At 43.7% G+C, this 22,565-nt stretch overlaps 1 protein-coding gene across 1 annotated transcript in view; it reads left to right on the forward strand.

The window, feature by feature from the left end:
* Positions 1 to 7,995: 7,995 nt before the first annotated feature.
* The window catches only part of limk1a (LIM domain kinase 1a), a 91,852-nt gene continuing 77,282 nt past the window's right edge, over positions 7,996 to 22,565 (forward strand). Inside the window, exon 1 of the mRNA XM_084328904.1 lies at positions 7,996 to 8,120. Coding sequence (XP_084185030.1) covers positions 8,055 to 8,120 — 66 coding nt within the window. The 5' untranslated portion in view covers positions 7,996 to 8,054. The remainder of the gene's footprint in view (positions 8,121 to 22,565) is intronic.

Raw genomic sequence — 22,565 nt, forward strand, 5'->3', positions numbered from 1 at the left:
TAACGTACGGTTATATCTATAACCATAGTTATATGAGTATAGCGGACGCTTTCCGTCAAACTCACTGAGGACTCCGTGGTCTTCGCCCTGGTGGTGAAAGGCTTGGGAAGGAGCTGATAGTATGGCCACACCCCTGCTTATGTAGAGGAGCGGATGGGGGTGTGGCCAGGTGAATGGGTGTATAAAGGTACATGTGGAGATTTTATTCAGTATTATACTGGCGTAAGGATGTGTTTCAGAAGGACACAGATCGTCCGCTATACTCATATAACTATGGTTATAGATATAACCGTACGTTTTGAATCCAAGCCATGTTTCTTCAACTAGTGTACCACTGAGCTCATCTGACCAGTCTAGGCTCTCCAGTTCTTGGTTAAAGTCAGTGCCAGCAACAGGCAGCAATGTTCTCGAACAAAGACCTGAGAACACTCTGAACGTCTGTTTGTCTATTGCGCTCTGTTGCTTTGACACAGCCTCTAAAAGAGCAGTCGATTGTGTCGCTTTGTTACAAGTTAGTTACAAGTGCAAAGTGATTTTCACAAGTGAAAGGCAAGGTTGGAATTGCACCAAAAGTTACAAAGCTCTCGAATCGGCGGTTAGGTGGTCGAGCGGAGATTGCGTTCGTCACCAGCCCCGGAGCTGTGAGCTTGGTTCGCCTGTTCGAATCCAGCTCACAGCTCCGGGGTTGTCACCAGCTTGGCTGGCCGTCTGCACTGATACAATTGGCTGTATCAGAGGGTGGGAGAAGCTGGCGGGGTGGGTCCGGGTCGTTGTAAACAGCGACTCCTACAGTTCGGTCGGGGCGCCTGCTAAGCGCGGATTGGACGTGAGGGGGATAGTGTGGTCCTCCCACACGCTACGCCCTCTCAATGAGAATCCGCGCTGCCAGGTGAAAAGAAGCGGTGATTGGCTGGACGTGTGTCGGAGGAAGCACGTGGTAGCCTCCACTCTCCCAAATGATCTGACTGTGGGGGGTAAAGCGCAGCGACCAGGAAGGGACTGGGAATTGGCATACGACTAACATTGGGATGGGAGAAAATCGGAGGAAAATGGAGGGGGAAAAAGACCAAAAAAAAAAAAAAAAAAAAAAAAGCTCTCGAATCATGTTGGCCGATGGCTGCTGCTGAATCACAATATTCATTACGTTTGATAAAGATGGCTCGCACCACTTGTTGCCTCGCATTCAGATATGACACAACAAATTGCTGAATGATAGGTCGCAATCACCTTCTGAGCTCGATCAGAGCTTTACATCTAGGCTGGCAGAATAAATTTTTGCTGAATATTGTGATTGGGACAAAGCCTCTTCCACATTCTGTATTTATATTTATTTATTTATATAAATGTATTTATTTATTTTATTTATGTAGGGCGTTTTTGCTTAAATGGTGTGGTAGCACAATGAAAACTAACAGGAAACGTGGAGCTTGAGAAGGAGGATGACATGCTTCAAAGGTCACAGGTCTCATTTGAACCCAGGATGTTGCAGTTACATTGTGAGCCTTAGTGCTTAGCTATGGAGCCACAAGGATGCATTGTAATGACTTGGTAGTTTTTGTTGTTATTAAAGCTTGGGATTTTGAATAGTTGGCTAGGGATTCTACACAACATCAGTATACCTTGTTGAGTGAACCAACCGAAACAGCATTACCTTTAAAAAACAAACAAAACAACAAATGGGAGTCTCTTCCACTTTAGAAATTACTGTAGTCAATGTTGTAATTTAATGTATCCCTTCTGGGCAGACCTACTTCCAGCTCTGGACTTAGTGCTTAGTGACCTCACTTGGCTGCTGTCTTATTATCTCCACAAGGCGGAAGCCTGGGTGGAGATTATGCGATCAGTTGCATATGTTTGTGTCTGTCTGTGAGTGTGTGATTCTGTCCAGGTCCACGGTTCACAGCTAACCTCACAAACTACAGTGCCGATTTGGATGAGCTGTTGCTCATAGGCTGACAGCAAGCCAGGGACCTGGATTCTGGAATATTTGTCCAATTGTAGTATTTTACCAGAAGACTATACCAGAAGTATTTTATTTTAATGAATTTCCATCATTGTCCATTGAAAACACAGTTTCAGTATGAAATTACACCGTTTGAACACAAGAGGGCAACACTGCACAGGTTCACTGGTAATCAGCTATATGGCACCTGTTTAGTGACAACCTATTGTCATTGATATACTTGTGTATTAAAAAAAATTGTGAATAAATTTCCATCATTGTCCGTCGAAATGAGCCCCATCCCTTTCATATTTCATGAACCATTTGTCATAGAGACTTATGGGAGATGTTAATTAACTTACAATTTTAAAGGTTTATTCCTTCCAAATAAGATAAGATAAGATAAGATAAGATATTCCTTTATTGATCCCCTTGGGGAAATTCAGGCATCATAGCAGCATGGGGGGAGGGGGGGAGGGGTACAGGTAGTAAAACAACACAGTATACAGGTAGTAAAAGACAACACAGGCAGTGTAAACAATTTGATCAATATGGTCAATATAATTTACTATCTGACTAGCTGAGGAATATTCACATTATTCACAGTGTCACATGAGGTGCAGTATGCAAGAGGTAGTGTTATAATAATTTACTATCTACTGAGTATACATTAATCAAAGTACCAGGGTAGTCTACTTTGTCCCCCTTGGGTTCCTATAAGTCCCAGGTCAATGTCTGGTAGCAGTCGCTGTCGCTGCCCCCTGTTGTGGGGCCTGGAGGCTGCTAGTCGCTGCCCACTGTTGTGGAGCCTGATGGCCGCTGGTATGAAGGACTGTCCGAGGCGGTTAGTTGAGTGTCGGGGGGGGATGAGTCTGTGGCTGAACGAGCTTCTCATCTTGACTAGCTCGTCGTAGAGGGGGTGGTAGGGGTTCTCCATGATGGCATCCAGCTTCCTTATCATCCCCCTCTCTACCATCACCTCAAGTCTAGGTAGCTCGACTCCCACCACGGAGCTAGCCTTCCTCACCAGCTTGTTGAGCTTGTTGGTGTCCCTTGAGTTGATGTAGCCTCCCCAGCATGCCACAGCATAGAAGAGGATGCTGGCCACAACAGACTGGTAAAAAGACTGCAGCAGTTTGTTGCACACATTGAAGGACCTGAGTCTCCTCAGGAAGAACAGCCTGCTCTGTCCCTTCCTGTAGAGGGCCTCTGTGTTGTCCGACCAGTCCAGTTTATTGTTCAGGTGTACCCCAAGGAACTTGTATGAGTCCACCATCTCCACATCCACCCCTCGGATGGAGATGGGAATCGGGGGGGGCCTCTTCTTGCCCCTCCGGAAGTCCACCACCAGCTCCTTGGTCTTACTGGTGTTGAGTTGGAGGTGGTTGCTGTCGCTCCACCCCACGAAGCTCTCCACCAGGGCTCTGTACTCCTCCTCATCATCGTCGGTGATGTAGCTTACGATGGAGGAGTCGTCTGAGAACTTCTGCAGGTGGCACCCGCTGGAGTTGCGGCAGAAGTCTGAGGTGTAGAGGGTGAAGAGGAAGGGTGACAGCACAGTTCCCTGGGGGGCGCCGGTGTTGCTCACCAGTACGTCAGACTGACTGTCCTTTAGTCTGACGTACTGTGGCCTCTCAGTGAGGTAGTCCTTGATCCAGGCCACCAAGCCGTGCTCCAGCTGCATCGCAGAGAGCTTCTCCGCTAGCAGTGACGGCTGGATGGTGTTGAAGGCGCTGGAGAAATCAAAGAACATGATCCTCACTGAGCTGCGCGGCTTCTCCAGGTGCGTGTACGCTCTGTGGAGCAAATAGTGTAATAGTGTGTAAAATTGTAATATTGTGTAATATATTATAATAGTGTGTAATAGTGTAATAATATAGTGTGGTGGTGTCATAGTGTTATAATGTACTATGAATAATAGGGGTGTAACGATGCATCGATTCTAATGTGACGATTCAACTGCATCGATTTGAAAATGGTAGAATCGATTATAATCTAAATTAACACTTTGATCGCCATGGTTCAAATTCATAATTTACCATCCCTAGCCAGCTCTATTTGTCTATGGAGAAGTTCCCCTTCTTTGCAGGACTATAACTTTTTAAATTCTATTGCTAAATTGCCATTATTATGGCCCATTCAATGTCCTATATCCATTGTTCAGGGTGTAGCAACGATATACTTTTTCATTCACATATTCATACTAAAATATGGTCTAAAGTATAAGTATGTTTTTATCGTTTTCTGCAGCTTTCTCCAGAACTTGATTTATAGCTCCAAATGCATTATATTGATGATCAAATACAGTTTGGTAGCGATCGTTGCCAGATGAAAAATTTCAACTGGAGGTACTTCTAGAAGTTACTACGTATCATCTGATATTGACCGGATGGGCGAGGGGGCGTTTATAATTCTGTGGGCAACGTTATACCATTCATCTAGTGTGGATCATATGATCATCAGATCAGTTAGTATAGAATACGTTAGAAAATAACGTTGAAACTCACCGTATCTTCCTCGCGCCGTTGGACGATCAGCGTGGAGTAGACAGTTTTCGATTATGGGATGTTGATCCTGATGAACCATTTCCAGGTTGTATAATACTATATACGTCCAAATAACGTTGTTTATTGAGTTAGGGCGAGCGATTGATTATCCAGTGTGTTGAGATGGAGTCCGGCTACCGATCGCGAGTGCCCGGACGACATATGGATGAGCACTTCCTGTTTGGCGCGCCCCTCCCTCTTGGCCGATCTGCCACCGGATGGCGCTCTTGAACCGTTAGACAGTTGAGTGGAGCTCACCAGTACATCTCATGTCTCCGGAGGAGAAATATGATTTCGATCACAGATTTTTGAATTATTGATATCAAAGACGAGTTACGGTGTCTTCGGCAGAATGAGCATGGCGAGGAATGACGTCTAAACACGTCATCGGCGATTAAAGTGTTAAAAAAAAAAAAAAAAAATTATATATATATATATTTTTTTTTATTTTTTTTTAAATTGTTTTTATTGACCTATAGTCCATTCATGCTGAGTGAATCAGTTCCCCCAGACACATTTGTGTATTAAAAATTTTTGGGGGAATTAACTGATAGAAAATGTATCGAATCGAATCGTGGTCAAATGAAGAGATTTCATGATGCATTGAATCATTGCCTGAAGAATCGTAATAGAATTTAATCGTTGTGAGGTCACATTGTTACACCCCTAATAAATAATAAATGGAGATCAGCTTTCATTGGTCTATGTTTGCCCCATACCCTACACTTAAGCCCCACCTAACATGTAGGCTACTAGAAAATAAATGGGTGGCTGCCGCCTGGTGGAGAATTGTGCTCTACTGAGCACATCTTTCTAGTTGGATTTGTGTTAGATCATCTTCACCCAGACAGGCAGCTTCAAGGAGCTCTAGACCAGCTGTCTCTGGACATCCACTTGATTGTCACTGCTGACCAGCTAGCCTGCTCTGATGAGAGCCCCCAACATGCAGCACTGGAAACCAACTATTAATATCTGCTCTGTCAGATGACCCCAGGCCGTGGCCAGTAGAGAGAGAGGGAAGGAGGGAGAGAGAGAGAGAGAGAGAGAGAGAGAGAGAGAGAGAGAGAGAGAGAGAGAGAGAGAGAGGGGGGGATATATAGAGAGAGAGAGAGAGGGGGGGGGATGATAGACACTCTACACATGGACAAATTACAGAGATGGAAAAGGAATAGATCAGAAATAACAACACAGAGGTGAGAGGAAGATAACATAAGAGAGAGGGAGGGAGAGAGGGATAATGGGAGAGTGACATAGAGATAGAGAGAGAGAGATAGTGAGAGAAGGTATTGAAGGAAAGAACGTGAGAGGGTGGAGGAAGAAAACAGAGCAGGGATGATAGTCAGCCAGGCGGAAGCTATATTGATCAAGATCTCACACAGACCGCATGTGCGCACATACACACACACACACACACACACATGCACCCTGTCCTGGTCTTACACTGGCCATATGGCAGCTGTGGTCAAGGCAGTAACACCATTATACAGAATGTTTATAATTTCATCTCTCATTTGATGCAATGAGTTCGGAATTAATTAATGAAACATCAAATGAGACACTGGCTACTTGGTGGTTCAGCCAGAGTGAACATGTTTGATGGCTACTTGGTGGTTCAGCCAGAGTGAACATGTTTGATGGCTACTTGGTGGTTCAGCCAGAGTGAACATGTTTGATGGCTACTTGGTGGTTCAGCCAGAGTGAACATGTTTGATGGCTACTTGGTGGTTCAGCCAGAGTGAACATGTTTGATGGCTACTTGGTGGTTCAGCCAGAGTGAACATGTTTGATGGCTACTTGGTGGTTCAGCCAGAGTGAAAATGTTTGATGGCTACTTGGTGGTTCAGCCAGAGTGAACATGTTTGATGGCTACTTGGTGGTTCAGCCAGAGTGAACATGTTTGATGGCTACTTGGTGGTTCAGCCAGAGTGAACATGTTTGATGAGTTCAGTGTTTTTCCAGCCCAGTTTGGACTGTGGGTTGCTTCTCTTGTTGGCTGGTTGATTAGGATGTATGTTTCGCCTAAACAAGGCTATTCTTCCAATAGTCCTCCATATACAACAATACATGTACACATTTTTTTGTAAATGTTTATAAGAAAACCGGCAGAAGGTAATTACTGTCATTAAGTCATATTTCAGCTTGGTTTTCAGTGGTAAAATATTTTTTTAAATGACCACACATATTTGTGAAGGATTTCTACTTGAGAAATGTACTTACTAGTGGCTGGGTGGCGCAGCGGACATTGCGCTCGTGACCAACGCAAGAGACACCGGTATCGAATCCGGCTGTCTGCGTTGCCTCCGGCTTGGACCGGATTGGCAGAGTTAGCGGGTGGGAAGTCGATGGGTGGTAATCTGGACGTTGTAAACAGCGACTCCTACAGGTCGGTTGGGGCGCCTGCACAGCAGAGACAGGAAATGGCAGGGGCAGTGTGAGCCTCCTACACGTTACTCCTCGCCAAATGAGAGTCCGTGCTGGCAGGTGAAAAGATGCTACTGGTTGCCTCCACATGTATCGGAGGGGACATGCGATGGGCTTCTATCTTCCCTACAACCGGCCAGTGGGAGGCACATGCGAGCAACGATCAAGACAGGGGAGGGGAGAATTGGCATGGCTAAAATTGGGATGGGAGAAAAATAGAAAAAGAGGAGAAAAAGTGGATAAAAAAATATGTACTTACTATGTATGGAAACAACTGTCTACATTTTAAATGATATACATAACATAACATAATTCAGTTATATATAATATTTTAACCACTATCCTCGATTGTCTGGTTTTACTCCTGCTTCCATAAATGGTGTCACATACACACAAACCCACACCCCCCTCTGTTACAATAAAGCCCCTGTTCAGAAGGAAACAATCATTATAAACGACATGGTTGCGTGATGGGCTTCTGCTTTTTTTGGAGGGGTTTTACATTTCCGAGGATTCAATGTGACTGCCTGTCAGCTGGCTGTGACTTGTGCTTAGCGGTGAGTGGGTGCTTGGGGGGGTATAACATTCAGAATAAAGGGAGTGGAAATGAGGAGGTGGGGGAGGCTGTATTTTCAGAAGATGATAGCACAAGACACACCTTCGGCAGGCGTGTGTTTGTGTGTGCTTGGGTGGGGGCCAAACAGGAAACGATGAGGTCATAGTAAACAGAGAGAGAGAGAGAGAGAGAGAGAGAGAGAGAGAGAGAGAGAGAGAGAGAGAGAGAGAGAGAGAGAGAGAGAGAGAGAGAGAGAGAGAGAGAGAGAGAGAGAGAGAGAGAGAGAGAGAGAGAGAGAGAGAGAGAGAGAGAGAGAGAGAGAGAGAGAGAGAGAGAGGAGGGAGGGAGGGAGCTGGGTTAAAGTGAGAGGGAGGGGGGATAGGGGAGTATAGTGACATCGTTTCAAGGATGAGCTCAGCGCAAAGGCGTGGGCTGCTCCCTCTCTCACTGCTCCACCCTCCCCTTTCTCTCTCTCTCTCCCTCCCTGCATCCCTGCCTCTTCACTCTGAACTGCCGGCTTGCTCGTCTCCCGTGTGTGTGTGTTGTGACAGCGTTCGTCCGCCTCGTCCGAATGCGCTCGTAGAGCGAAATGGTCGTGGGGGACTTGTTTTTGTGGAGCTTTTGCTGTCTCAAGCTGTGGAAGAGAGACAAGAAGGTAAGGAGTTGTCTCTCGCTAATGTAGGTTATTGGACACCGGGGCGGGAGAGTAGAGGGAAGGACAGACTTTAGGGGGGTCTGTTCACCGGTGTTAAGTAGGCACGGGGCACTGCTGTTGTTGTGTTGTTGATGTTGTCTTCACTTTCTCAAATGCTCTCTTGTTTGTGATCAATGTGATCATTGCAATTTAAACTAAGGAGGACACGTGTATATTTCCAGCGTGTTCTATGGAACTGGGTCAGTGTGCAGCTCTCTCTCCTCTCTCACTCTATATATTTTTCCTTTAAAATGTTAATGTCGTGAAAAAGTGATGAGCCATGCTACCAGTGCGTGCTATTTTTAGCAAAGAGCCTGTTCCAGATTTATTTAAAAATAAAAATAAATTTGAAGTAGGTTTGGAGTTTATGGTTCTAATTCTTTAGGAAATGGATGGATAACACCGGGTCCAATAACTAGCCTACAGCCTCACAGTACTGTGTACCACGCAGCATTCTGTGCAGTCGTCCGCCCTTTAAACAGTATAGCCTAGTTTCAATTCAGCAGGATGTTAGAGTAGTGAGGAGGGGGGAATCGATTAACAGTGGTTCCCATGAAGGATTTGTTGCTGTAGTGCGTGTGGCAGATAGGGTACTTTCCAGCGACAATAATGAATGCAGTCTACTGTGTGTTGCTCTGCTTGCCCCATGCTTGCTGCTCTCAGACTAATTATATTTGCACGGCTTCTAAAACAGTCCCCCTCCCACCATGTCCTGGGCAGAACAAAAGTATTATGTTGCACGTTTTGTAGTTTAAGATTAGTATTTGTGTTTTTGTTTGATGACTTGAGGTTGATGTCGTACATGCCATGTACATGTCAAAATACTTCCCAAAGGTCAGTGAATACCACGATCACAACACCAGAGGGAGCTCCACAAATCATGTTAAACCCAGATTCGGCTCAAACAAGGGACTATACACGTTTCGCAATTATGCCACAACAATGTGGAACGCCCTACCCAAAGCTGTAAAGGAATGTGAATCCCTGCCCACATTCAAAACCGCTCTTAAAGAGCACCTACGGGGGAGCTCCAGTAGCTCACCACGTACCGCGAGTGCTATTTCAGCGCCGTGGACAACCGTGCTCGTCACGGATCTGGGGCTGAGCGAGTTCGAATCCCGGACTGCAGCCGTGCCTTTCCCAGAGTGTCTTCCCCCCCATCTGAACCCTTTCAGCCTGCTTCTGTCGGTCGAACTTGACCAAGTATAAATGCGATAAACGTATAAAAGAGCCAGGGAAATGGCCAAAGTTAAAAAAATAAATAAAAAAGAGCACCTACGGGAGGCTGCAATTCGAAACTGGCCACCGTAAATGCCCAAAACCCCCACCATCTCCTAATAGACAGTCTCCTCCCCACAGCATGTATATATTCCCTCCCCGCCGTATGTATATTTCCCTCCCACCCACCCACCCCCTCCTAATGTACAGTCCCCTCCCCATCATATGTATATACTCTGTCAGGATCTAGGGGTAACAGTACTGTATATTTGAATACCGCTTATGTCACAAATGTATCAGTACTAAATACCTATATGTCCCTATGCCATAAATGTCATGTATGTTGTGTATGTCATAAATGTCTATATGAATTGAAAATGGGGGACCCTGATGGAAACAAGACAAACGTCTTTCTCTGGTCTGCATCCCCTTAACAATTGCATGTATTGAGCCGTACTGTATTGTACCCATTCTGCAATCTGTTAAATAAAGTTTTCATTCATTCATTCATTCATGATTTGCTTTTGTGGTCCAGTGTTGATCAGTAGGGTTTAGCATCGGCACCGATACTGCTAGCTTTAGGGGTTCCATTCCCACTTACAATGGCAGGGTTAAGGGTTCCATTCCCTGTGTAGGTCAGTGGGTAGAGCATGGCACTAACGCTGCTAGGGGTTAAGGGTGCATTTCGCCTTGTGTAGCCGGGTCCGTATTGCGATCTCTGCGTTGTGTTAAAGTTCGACCCCTGTTAAGGGATTGCCCCGAGTGAGTTTCGAACCCGGGTCTCCTGCGCCGTGGGCGACATCGCAGACCACTATACCAAGAAGTGAATTCACCTTTTGGTAACGTGTCTGCATGCCTTTTATGGGTGGAGGAGTTTACTTGCAGTACCGCTACGTGCCACAGTCACTTCACAACACTTGAAGTCCATTGTGACTGTGGATATACTCACGGACCTCCGTTACACTTGCAGCTAAGGCCTAACAAAAATAATAGTTGGTTTCAGGTTGGTTGTCAGTTTGGCCATGGGTAGGTAGGGAATTTTTTTTTTTTTTTTTTTTTTTTTTTTTTAATTCTTTCCCACGGCGACTATGGATAGGGAATTTCTTTATTTAATTAACCCTTTCACTGCCACACGACAGAAGGTTAGCCCTTTACTATCACACAACCGACGGCGATGCTCCATCATTAGCATCATTAGCTCCGCGGATGCGGAGCTAATGATGCTAATGATGGAGCATCGCCGTCGGTTGTGTGATAGTAAAGGGCTAACCTTCTGTATTGTCACAGTGAAAGGGTTAACCGGCTGTCGTGTGGCAGTGAAAGGGTTAAAATGTTCACAACAACATGGATGCATGTACTCTGCCAGCATGTTTAATATCCATAATACTAAATGTTTGACTAAGATTTCTATGAAACTTTATTCTTAAAAAAAAAAAAAAAAAAAAAAAAAAATGATTTTTTTTTTTTTTTAATATATAATTTTTTTTTTAAACTCATAAAATATATTGGGTCGCACCTAAATCGGCAGGGTCGGTCGGCAACCTGAAACCAACCATTATTTTTGTTAGGCCTAATGCTTCCCAGATTCCATTCCCTATGGAAGTCAGATGGTTGCCCAGTGGGTAGAGCGTGGCTCTGACACTGCCAGACGTAGGAGTTCCACTCCCCACATTGCTCAGGGGGTAGAGTGTGGGAGTTGTACAACCCTATACTGGAGGTACTGGAACTGCACTTTGGATAAAATAGTCAATCACAATGGCATGTTGATGTTACTTGAACTCCGTCTTAACACATTGGGGACGAAGCACGGAGAAATTCGTGTTTCGAATCCATGCGTTGTGGACAGAGGCACGGAGATCTCTGTGGGAAGTTGTTATTGCTTTTATTCCATTTTAATAACTTATTCAAGGTCGCCGAGCGGCACTGCAGATTTTCCCTACTCTATGAATTCGACAAGGTGCAATACCGGCCAGATCGCTGGCCGATCGATCGGGGCATCCCTAGTTGGCGCCCAATAACGTATGTACGTGAATGGCCCAGAAAGTGTTAAGAACAGTACAGATTGATTTATTTCAAGGTATATATCCAAACCTCTTAGAAATGGCAAATGAAGAGCAAAGCAGAATCATCAAGTTGAGGTTACTGGTCTAAATGCACAATTTATTCCAAGATACAGAGCGTAATATGAAAAGAGTAATTTGTCATCATTCCAGTCCCAGTCTGTCATTACGTCAAGACATGTTAAATGGCGATAATGTCTACAATCTCACAGTCCAAACACTATTTTCTTGAAATGCCTCAAGAGTAATCCAAAGATTCACCTCTTTCAAACATAGGTCTGTTTATGTCATGTTATTAGTCAACAGGCGACTGTGACCAAGTCACGTCTGTTGTTCTCTGATCATAATTCTGTGAGGCCAGTTGGAAGCTATTTGCATGGCAGTCACCAAGGTGTTGGTGTGAGCCGCTCACCAGTCCACTTTTAGCCTGAGTTAACCAGCCTGGGTGTTTACAGCAAGCTCATGTAAGGGGTCGCACAGTGTGCAGTGTTTACACTGAGTCCTGACTCCTAAAGGCCCTCAGGGGAGGAAATTAGGCCACTTTACTCGCCAATTGCGAGTATTTTTTACGTTTGGCGAGTAATTCATGAAGAGCACTCGCCAGTCTGGCGAGTACTAGTAATTACAAAACAAAACAAAAAAATCATTCTGCAATCTGCTGATTCGCTCACTGGCACAAACCGAACTCTGACTCCCCCCTTGATTCCTCCCATTTGCGCCACATAATAATCAGACCATAACCAATGAACATCATCGTTGTACAGATGCGCTCTAAGCTCCTCCAATGAACACTCGTTTTCTAGAAGATGCCGCCCATCTAGGGGAAGTGGACAGACCACTGCGCGCAGACCTAGAAACTCCTGCCACCGGCAGCCGGCTTGACAACGTAGACAAACTTACAAAAACACATGAGTGGATGAAAATAATTGCATGTAGAGTCGTCGCTTTCGGATATCGGTGCGGTCTGACATGGGGGCGAACAACAGCACGCGACGCGTCTCCTTCGAGTCGGATGAGAATGACAAGTCAACCAGCATTAGCCGGCTAGCTACCTAGCATGTAACAAGCTACCATAACGCGCATTCAACATAGTGGACGACTATACTGAGCGGCTTTGCTTAAATGCAGCCGAGTGACATTTTATTATTACCGGGTTTCCCAGCATATCACCACTCGCCCATATGCCCTTCACAACGGTGATGTTGTCATACTTGGCATTCAGAACACACCTGCTGAACCCCTAGCGTTGTCGATTCGGTTCCAATGTATTGTCATCTTACAGCACAAGTACAGTACAACCAGAATACATTTGGCATACAACCAGAGTGCAAATGTAACAAGTCAAGTTCAAGTTGTTTTATTTAGCTATTACATTACAGTGAAATGCTTGGTTCTTTCACTGCCCAACCCAGTATTGATTGATTGATTGAAAACTTTATTAACAGATTGCAGAATGGGTACAATACAGTACAGCTCAATACACACAATTGTTAAGGGGATGCAGACCAGAGAAGGACTTTAGTCTTGTTTACATCAGGGTCCCCCATTTCAGTCCTGTTTGCTTAATGCCTTGTCCACTTCCTCCACACTCCAATATGTTATGATGAATTGAAAATGGGGGACCCTGATGTAAACAAGACGAAAGTCTTTCTCTGGTCTGCATCCCCTTAACAATTGTATGTATTGAACTGTACTGTACCCATTCTGCAATCTGTTAATAAACTTTTCAATCAATCAATCCCTTCAACCCTGCTCCTGTCAAACCTGCTCTTTCCATTCCCTCCATCATGTCCCCCCTTTCTGATGAATATTTCCTGCACTTAAGAGTCAGACACACATTCCTAGTAGTTGAGCTGTGATGAATGAAAACTTTATTTAACAGATTGCAGAATGGGTACAGTACAGTACGGCTCAATACATGCAATTGTTAAGGGGATGCAGACCAGAGAAAGACTTTCGTCTTGTTTACATCAGGGTCCCCCATTTTCAATTCATTTTCAATTCATCATTCAGTATAACCTAGACCAGCCCAACCCAGCATCTTTCACTGCCCAGTTCAGCCCAACCCAGTCCAGAATAGTTCCCTCTTTCATGTTAATATGTGATTTAATGATGTAATATTTTGAAGAGTAGAGACAGTGTGATTAATTTACTATGATTGAAAATCAATTTAGACGAAGACGTACAAAGAAGTAATTATCACAATTAGTGATTTTTTTTGTCTGGTAAAAAATCTATTTGGCTGGTAAAAAAAATCAGATACCCGTCAGTTGGCTGGTAAGCCAAAAAGTTAGTTTCCTCCCCTGAAGGCCCTATACACGCACATAGGGCTGGGCGATATGGCCTAAATATGATATCACGATATTTTCTGACCTTTCAGCGATACACGATACGCATCACAATGTTTTTCTTTTTTTCCCCCAAACAATTCATTATGAGGCTTACCAAGACAGTATTTGAGTTTGCAAGCTAACATTAAAGACAAAATAAAATAACCATGCATTTAGCATTTTTATATTATATATTAGATTTAGATTATTGGATTATTAGATTATATATTGCATATATTTAGCAATGAGATATTATATGATTTAGATAGGCCTGCCACGATAACACATTTTGCTGGGCGATTAATTGCCCCCGAAAATATCGCGATAAGCGATATTATTGCGACCGGTTAGATAATTTTTTTTTTGAAATTTATTTCCCCAAACTTTTATTTTGAAGCCCACCGCTCCGTCTTTTCCGGTGTTTAGACTTTTATTTTGAAGCCCACCGACCGGACCGGAAGTATTCTTGTGATTATCCTAAGCAGAAACTATGAGCCGACAACTTGGGCTAATGATATGATGTTTTTGAGCTAATGATAAAACAAATTGTTGGTGAACAACTAACTTTAGGTTAGTTTTAACGTTAGCTACTAACGTTAGATGCAGCTACTACAGGCAATCAACGATGAGGAGGAAGCGTCAAAGCAGTATATAATATAATAGCTGTGGTGCGTAAGCACTGCAGCACGACTCGAAACTACCGGAGTGTTATAATAAATTAATTCATGTTTAACTTGTCCCCGTGTCCAGTCCTTTGACTAGCCCCACCCGTTAATTGTAAACAATGATGCATGTAATTGTATTAACGTTATTCTGTGTTGTACTTGTAGCTATGCTATACGTTGTATTTCGTTTGTAGCTAATGTTGTTAGCATTGAATGAGCATCAACGAACGCTAGATCTTTAATCTTTATTTAGCAGTCCAGTTTCTCCGGGCAGTAGCGAGTAACTACTTGGGTCTAAAAAATAGCTAACGTTACACTACAAATAATGCTACTTGGTTAAAAGGAGCAACACTATTGAGAAATGTCTATGTGGTGTTGCCCCACGGAGCTCCCGTGCTGTACTCTAGTAACGTCAGCGGCCCGCCTCCCAACACGGACAGTGACTGAGGGGCACTGGTTCCGCCTCATTAAAACAAACGCGCAAATAGCAATTAATCGCGCCCGTCAAAATCATTGCATTCATTTTAATTATCGCAGCAATTAATCGATTTATTGCTTATCGCGGCAGGCCTAGATTTAGATATGAAATATGATGAATTGAAAATGGGGGACCCTGATGTAAACAAGACGAAAGTCTTTCTCTGGTCTGCATCCTCCAGTCCACTGTTGACTGTTGTTGTATTGAGCTGTACTGTATTGTACCCATGCTGCAATCTGTTAATAACGTTCTCATTCATCCAGATGGCAAACAGAATCATTTTGATTGACAGTCGCGTCTGCCAATTACGTCACACCGCTTGCACCCGCCCTGCTGTTCTTAGCACCAATCGGCAAGCGTGTATTCATTTTTTACTTCCGCCATTGGAGAGCTCAATGACAACAACAATGGCAGCGGTAGCTCGCCGCGGCCGACGTTTAGCTTTTAGCTCCGCAGAATGACTAAACGACTGGAGGCATAATGATTTTACTGCAACGGATGTTATAATAAAAGCCTTTCCATACATCTGTCTGATTGAAAACTTTATTAACAGACCGCAGAATGGGCACAACGGAGTCAGCACGGGCTGAGATATGAACGGCTAATGCTTGCTATATCTAGGTCGACCTCGGACGTTGCTATGTAAATACGCTGATGTTATTGAAAGTGTAACTATATAACGTTAATGCCACAAAACGAATGCCTTTGTTATCATAAGTAGTAACTTTTGATACAGTAGTGTGTGTGTGGGGCGGCGCTGTTCAAAAGTGTCAACGTGTGGACCAGATTGACGCGACACAAGCCTCTTGGGCAAAACATCACGATATCCACGATACGTTTAAAAAGTGTATCGTTAATGAACTGTACCCGATATTTATATAATATCGTCATATCGCCCAGCCCTACACGCACATACGTTCATGCAGAAATGCATGCACAAACAGACACAGACAGGACACAGACACAAATATGCACGTGCACACGCACATGTTCACATATGGTCCATATTATTCTTATTGCAGCTGGATCCTTCCTACATGATCTAGCTGCCTACATGCCAGAATGCATTTGTCTTTATAGGCCTACCTATAAATCTCCAGTAATGGGGTTAGCTAGATAGAGTAGCTGCTTCTTTGAAGTTACAGGTTGTCACTTTTTCTAATTAACATTTTGTTTGAATTCTGTCACCGGTGAGTAGGGTTAATGTGAGAGCGTTTCAGTATAACCAGCACAGCCACAATACTGAGCAATGCCTTCTGGAAGTTTAAGCATGGCTCAGGCTTCCGGAAGTTGTCAGGGAAAGAGGGCAGGCTCATACCTAATTGAGGCCATGTCCAGACGAAGACAACACTTGAACACACAGTAACGTTAATACAATTACAAACATCATTCATTGTTTACAATGAACGGGTGGGGCTAGTCGAAAGGACTGGACACAGGGACACGTTAAACATCAATCAATTAATTTAATACAACAGGTAATTCGAGCTGCGCTGTCGTGCCTACGACCACACCATATTATATACGGCTTTGACGTGCTCTCTCTCTCCTGCCGATTTAAAATCAGCAGCTCTTCCTCCTCATCATCGATTGCCTGTAGCTGCATTTGCACATGTGAGCCGCGGTGTCTCTCTCCTCTCCTTTGGAAACTAGCGTTAGCTCAAAAGCACAGAACCGGATGACACAAGTTGTTCCGCTAGCGAAACCAACAATAACACTTCCGGTCGGGGGGTTTCAAAATAAAAGAGCGACGTCTAAAACAGGAAAGATGTTTATTTTGTACATTTGTGGCAGCGATACAGCGTTTCAGTGGTTTTGTTTGGACGCACATATTTCTTGAAACGATTTCGTGTTTGTGGAAAACTTTTTTGAAATGAAAACAAAAAGATCGGATCCGTCTTTGTCTGGCCAAGGCCTAAGTGTACCATGGCGGTTACACTTCATTCAGTTGTAGATGGCTAAATATATTCAACTGATGTCCCCATATTTGATCTAGTAGGCATATCTAAGATATAACTAATATAGTTGTTGTTTTTCTAAGAATAGCTATTATTTTGTACAGGTTTCAATGGTGATAGGTTTAGTTTTCCATATAGGAACAACCCTAATTTCACCAGTAATTCTGTAATTCTACTGTAACTTCCCAGTAGGCCTATATGTTTGTTTTGGAGTTAAGCCGTAAGCCCAGATATTGAATATAGGCTACATTGTATTTTAGGGTTGTTGTGGTGATGTGCAAATTCCCATGACTAATAAACTCATGAAAACACTGGTATTACCGCTGACACCGGACATTTTACAAAATTATGCTCAATATCTGTAGATCGCTTAATTTAATCTTTAACGTTATGCGGCTACATTGATCCACAATGTCTGTCCGCCTACGTCTGTTTTTAATTAATTTGCAATGACTAGTATCCATTTGTTGGACAGACAAAGTTGATGTTATGTTCTAATTTAAGAAATAAACCAACGGTCACAGTAATACCTTCTGTGAATTTTCTATCCGTTCATTGACTGATCAATGTAGCTGCAGCCTTATTTAGCTCATCGTGCAAACATACTGTTGCTGGTCTGGACTGGTCCTCTGTCTTCTGAGCTCCTCTCCAGTGGATCTGCTCTGGGGTTTGATCCCAAATATTTCCAAATCCTTTCTCTCCTTCACGCAAAGTAAAATCTACTCTCAGTGAAAGTGAAACTTAAGCTACTCTGCACTAGGGCTGACCCCGATTAGTCGAATAGTCGACTAATCGATCGAAAGGATCCAACCTGCCAACCTCTTAGTTGAATGCAACTACTCTGCCCTATAGATGGATCTGCTGTCCACACAGACATTTTCACTTCAGAATATTGATAACGCTCTTAGGGCTAGATCCACAAAGAATGGATTGCACGGAGCAAGTTGCACCCTTACTTACAATTCATTATGAATTGAAAATGGGGGAAAATGTAAACAAGATGAAAGTCTTTCTCTGGTCTGCATCCCCTTAACAATTGTTTGTATTGAGCCGTACTGTATTGTACCCATTATGCAATCTGTTAATACAATTTTCATTCAATCAATCAATCTGCACGGTGATTGATTGAATGACATTTTTATTAACAGATTGCAGAATGGGTACAATACAGTACGGCTCAATACAAAAATTGTTAAGGGGATGCAGACCAGAGAAAGACTTTCATCTTGTTTACATCAGGGTCCCCCATTTTCAATTCATAATGAATTGTAAGTAAGGGTGCAACTTGCTCCGTGCAATCCATTCTTTGTGGATCTAGCCCTTAGTATTTTACAAATTCAAGTTTTTTTATTTGATGAATGTGGTCACTGATAATGTACAAATGAACTAAATGGGTTTTATTTCTGCATACTGCTCAGAGTGTGATTCCTAGTAGTGTCCGTGGCCCTGGGCCATCTGCAGGTTCCCGGTTTGATTCCCGCTCCTCCCGGGCAGCGTGTCGATGTGTCTTTGTTTCCTAGTGGTGTCTGTGGACCTGGGCCAGCTGCTCAGAGTGTGTTTCCTAGTGGTGTCTGTGGACCTGTGAGTGTTTTGTTGATGTGAGTGTGGAGACTTCCCCCTGGACTTCCCCCCCAACACCTTGTTTATGGAACCTGAGCTTCAGACATACTCATAAATTCCCCTGATTGCCACAAGAGAGGCAGTTCACATTCTACTGCTAAGAGGACACTCCCGCACACCATGGATGTCTCTTCCTACATAACGCCTCGTAAACACACTGACACAACCCACACCAGGATTGTTCTAGTTTTGCATTTTGCATTCAATTTTATTTGTATATACAGTATATATATATATATATATATATATATATATATATATATATATAATATGCTTCAGTCGATAAGGTGTTTTGCGAATTCTGTCAACATACCGTGGGGACTGGACCCGCAAAAACACGTGCGAATATCACTTCAAAAAACCATGTCAGCCGGATTCCTCTTTCTCCTTGTCTCTCTTTTGCTCAAAATAAAAATGAATGGGCTTCATGGCTGGCTGATTCTTTTGCGTTGTCTGATTCTGAATGTATAACTTGCCTAAGCCGGTACCGTGACTTTGTTTTCGGGCGCTACTGTGATTGGACGTTTATGCGCCTTGTGTAATGTGGGACTATTAACAGCGGAGCTGTTTCGTAATCGTCACTCGTCTCGAGTAAATGATTTTTCCGGGTCGCGCACACACACATATTATTAGGGGCAAATACAAGGGAAATGCTCGCACTGTAGATCATATATATAATTATATATATAATTAGTAAACTGTCGGGGGCATTTTCTGCCCCCCTTAACTGATTTTCGAGGGCATTTTGTCCATTTTCAAGGGCATTTTGCCCCGAGCCCCCGTTAATTTCGAACCCTGCTGCATTCCCTTAACAATTGTTTGTATTAGGGGCGGTCAGGTGGCGTAGCGGAGATTGTGCTCGTCACCAATGCAAGAGGCTGCGGTCTCGACTCCCGGAGAGTCAGCATTGCCTTGGCTCGGGCTGATCGCTATACTAACTCGTTTGGCTGAGTTAGGGGGAGGGGAGCCGTGGGTGGGTCCTGGGCGTTGTGGACAGCGACCCCTACAGTTCTGTCGGGGCGCCTGCTCAGCGAAGGTAGGATCTGGTGAGAGGTAGTGCGGCCTCCCACACGTTACACTCTCCCAGTGAGAATCTGCGCGGCCAGGCTGGCTGCCGGCTGGCTGCTCATGCGTCGGAGGAAAGCATGTGAAAGTCTCCGGCCTCTCGGACCAACAGTAGGGGAAAGTGCGCAACGATCAGGAAGTGGGTTGGGAATTGGCATAACGACTAACAGTGGGATGGGAGAAAATCGGAAAAAGAAGGAGGGGGAAAAAGATAATACAAAAAATTATAATTGTTTGTATTGTACCCATTCTGCAATCTGTTAAATAAAGTTTACATCCATTCATTCTGCTAGCATTAATGTTACCAAGCTGCTAGCCACAATGCTATACTGTTATAATGGCATATCACGTTAGCACGTAAGCTAACAAACTTCGCTGCTAACCACAATGCTATACTGTTATACTGGCATATCCCAATCACGTTAGCACATAAGCTAACAAAATCGGCGACAATCTTTTTGTGAGACTAAACTCCGCTCTTGGTGGTCAATTGTGTTGATGTTAGTTTTGTTTCATCAACAAATGAGAGGCAGAACACACAGTGAATGTATCCGTTTTGTTTATTGCACTTTTATTGCACTTTCTTTGCTGAAAAATAAATGCTACGTTGGCTAAATGGCTCACGCGAGGCATTTAAAGATGGTGGATTGTTGAGCAGGAAGTGTATTGGCACATTCAACTTTTCTGATTGGTTGCAAATGGCCTTCATGTTTGAACTACATCGCCACCTACTGCCACCTACTGCTTTGGCATTGTACTACATGTATACATCACTGTGCTCAGGAGGCAAAAACAATGTCTAACTTGCCTGCCATTACGTTGCGTTCTGAAACGCGAAACTGACCCTGAAAACGAAACTAAAACTGGCCATTAGTGTAACCGCAGCCTTGGTGGGCTCTAGGTCAACTCCTGAAAAGGGGGTCAATGTCAGACTTTGCAATCAAAAGTTAGGGGGCTAATAACCCTTGCCATAATTTCAGTGCGCCCCCTAACTTTTGATTGCAAGGTCTGACATTGACCCCCTTTTCAGGAGTTGACCTAGAGCCCACCAAGGTCATGCATATCAAATTTGGTCAATGTCAGACCTTGCAATACACTGTAAGGCACTGTAAGGCTACTGTCCTGCCTCACTTCCAGTGATGAAGCTAAGCTATGTTAACGGAGCGTCTATTCCCAAAGCTAAAATGCACGCACAGAGACAAAAAAGGTATGTATCTTCTTGTCTAACTCCAGGGAAGATGTTAAATAAGCTAATTTCCCAAAATGTTGGAGTTCCCCTTTAACACATTCCTGGCCAACCACGTATAAATACGTGATTGGGCGCCATCCTTAACACTTTGGTTGCCATGGGTTAAATTCATGATATACCATAGGTTGCCGGCTCTATTTGTCTATGGAGAAGTACCCCTTCTTTGCATGGCTATAACTTTTTAAATTCTATTGCTACATTGCCATTATTAGGGCCCATTCAAAGTCCTATATGTATTGTTCATTGTGTAGCAACGTTAAACTTTTTCATTCACATATTCATAGTAAAGTATGGTCTAATGTATAAGTATGTTTTCATCTCTTTCTGCAGCTTTCTCCAGAACGTGATCTATAGCCCCAAATGCATTATATTGATGATGCAATACAGTTTTATGGCAATCAGCGCGATATAAAAAATTCCAACTAGACGTACTTCTAGAAGTTACTACACATCATCTGATGTTGACCGGATGGGCTAGGGGGCGTTTATAATTCCGTGGGCAGCGTTATACCAATCATCTAATGTGGGTCAAATGTTGATCATAGCAGTTAGTATCGAAGACGGTAATTTTACACGCTAAAACTCACCCCAGCCTCCGCGCGCCGTTGGGCGATCATCGTAGAGTAGAAATGTTATCATTATGGGATGTAGATTTACCCGGTCCATTTCCAGCTTGTAGCTTGTATAATGGTATATACGTCCAAATCATGTTGTTTATCGAGTTATTGGCAATCGATCGCTATGTAGTGTGTCGAGATCGAGTCCCGGAACCTATAGCGAGTGCCCGGAAGTAATACGGCCGATCAGCACAACCTCCATAGCACTTCCTGTTAAGCGATTGCGCCGATCGGCCACCAGATGGCGCTCCTGAACCGCCAGAGAGCTCAGTGGGTCCTCCTGGTGGATCTCAGGCCAGCGGAGGGGAAATATGTTTAATCCGATCGCAGATTTTTGAAATATTGATATAAGGACGCTGTAAAGCGTCCTCCGGCAACTTGAGCATGGCCGGGAATGACGCTTTTAAGCGTTTTCCGGCAGTCAAAGTGTTAACACTTTCAGTGCCAACGACGAGAAATCTCGTTGTTTAATCGTTATTTTTTTTATTAGCGATTTCCATTCATATTTCATCAATATAGCCTCACGTTACCAGTGGGGATCTGTCTGAGCTCAAACAGGGAAAATACCGCCCCCTATCGTCTCTCCGGATGGTACTGCACCCCATTGGATTGGATTGAATGAAACGCATGGGGAAAAAAGAGTCCAGATTCCACATTTTACTTGTCAGGCAAGTAACCGGAGACGATCCCAGTCATTGCCCACCATCAGAACAGCGTGGAATGTCTTTTGACCACCCAGCGTTGGATCAATAAACACGATCGATATTTGGAATGGCGATCAGGAATTGGAATAATCTTTTTGGATAACATCTGATCTGAGGTAAGGAATCTATTTTACCAGTATTGGGATAATCAGAGCTGTTTTCACCTATATATCAACATGTCCCCTATGTGTGTATGTGGCTGTGAGTGTGTGTGCTGATCAGGAAATAAGATAATCGATTTTCAGCCCGCTTCTCTAGCGTGCATAAGTACACATACTATCGATAATCTAGCGTTTATTTGAAAACGATTCATAAATAGGCAGAAAAATTACTGTTTTTTGTGTATTCCAGTAAAGGGCGATTCCTGCAGAATCACTTTTTTCTGAAAATTTCCAAAAACGAGCGTTTTTCAAAATGGTATAAAATGAAAATGTACCGATGA

This window comes from Notolepis coatsorum (genome assembly GCF_963971535.1).
Source record: "Notolepis coatsorum genome assembly, chromosome: 1".
In the NCBI taxonomy this organism is placed as follows: Eukaryota; Metazoa; Chordata; class Actinopteri; order Aulopiformes; family Paralepididae; genus Notolepis; species Notolepis coatsorum.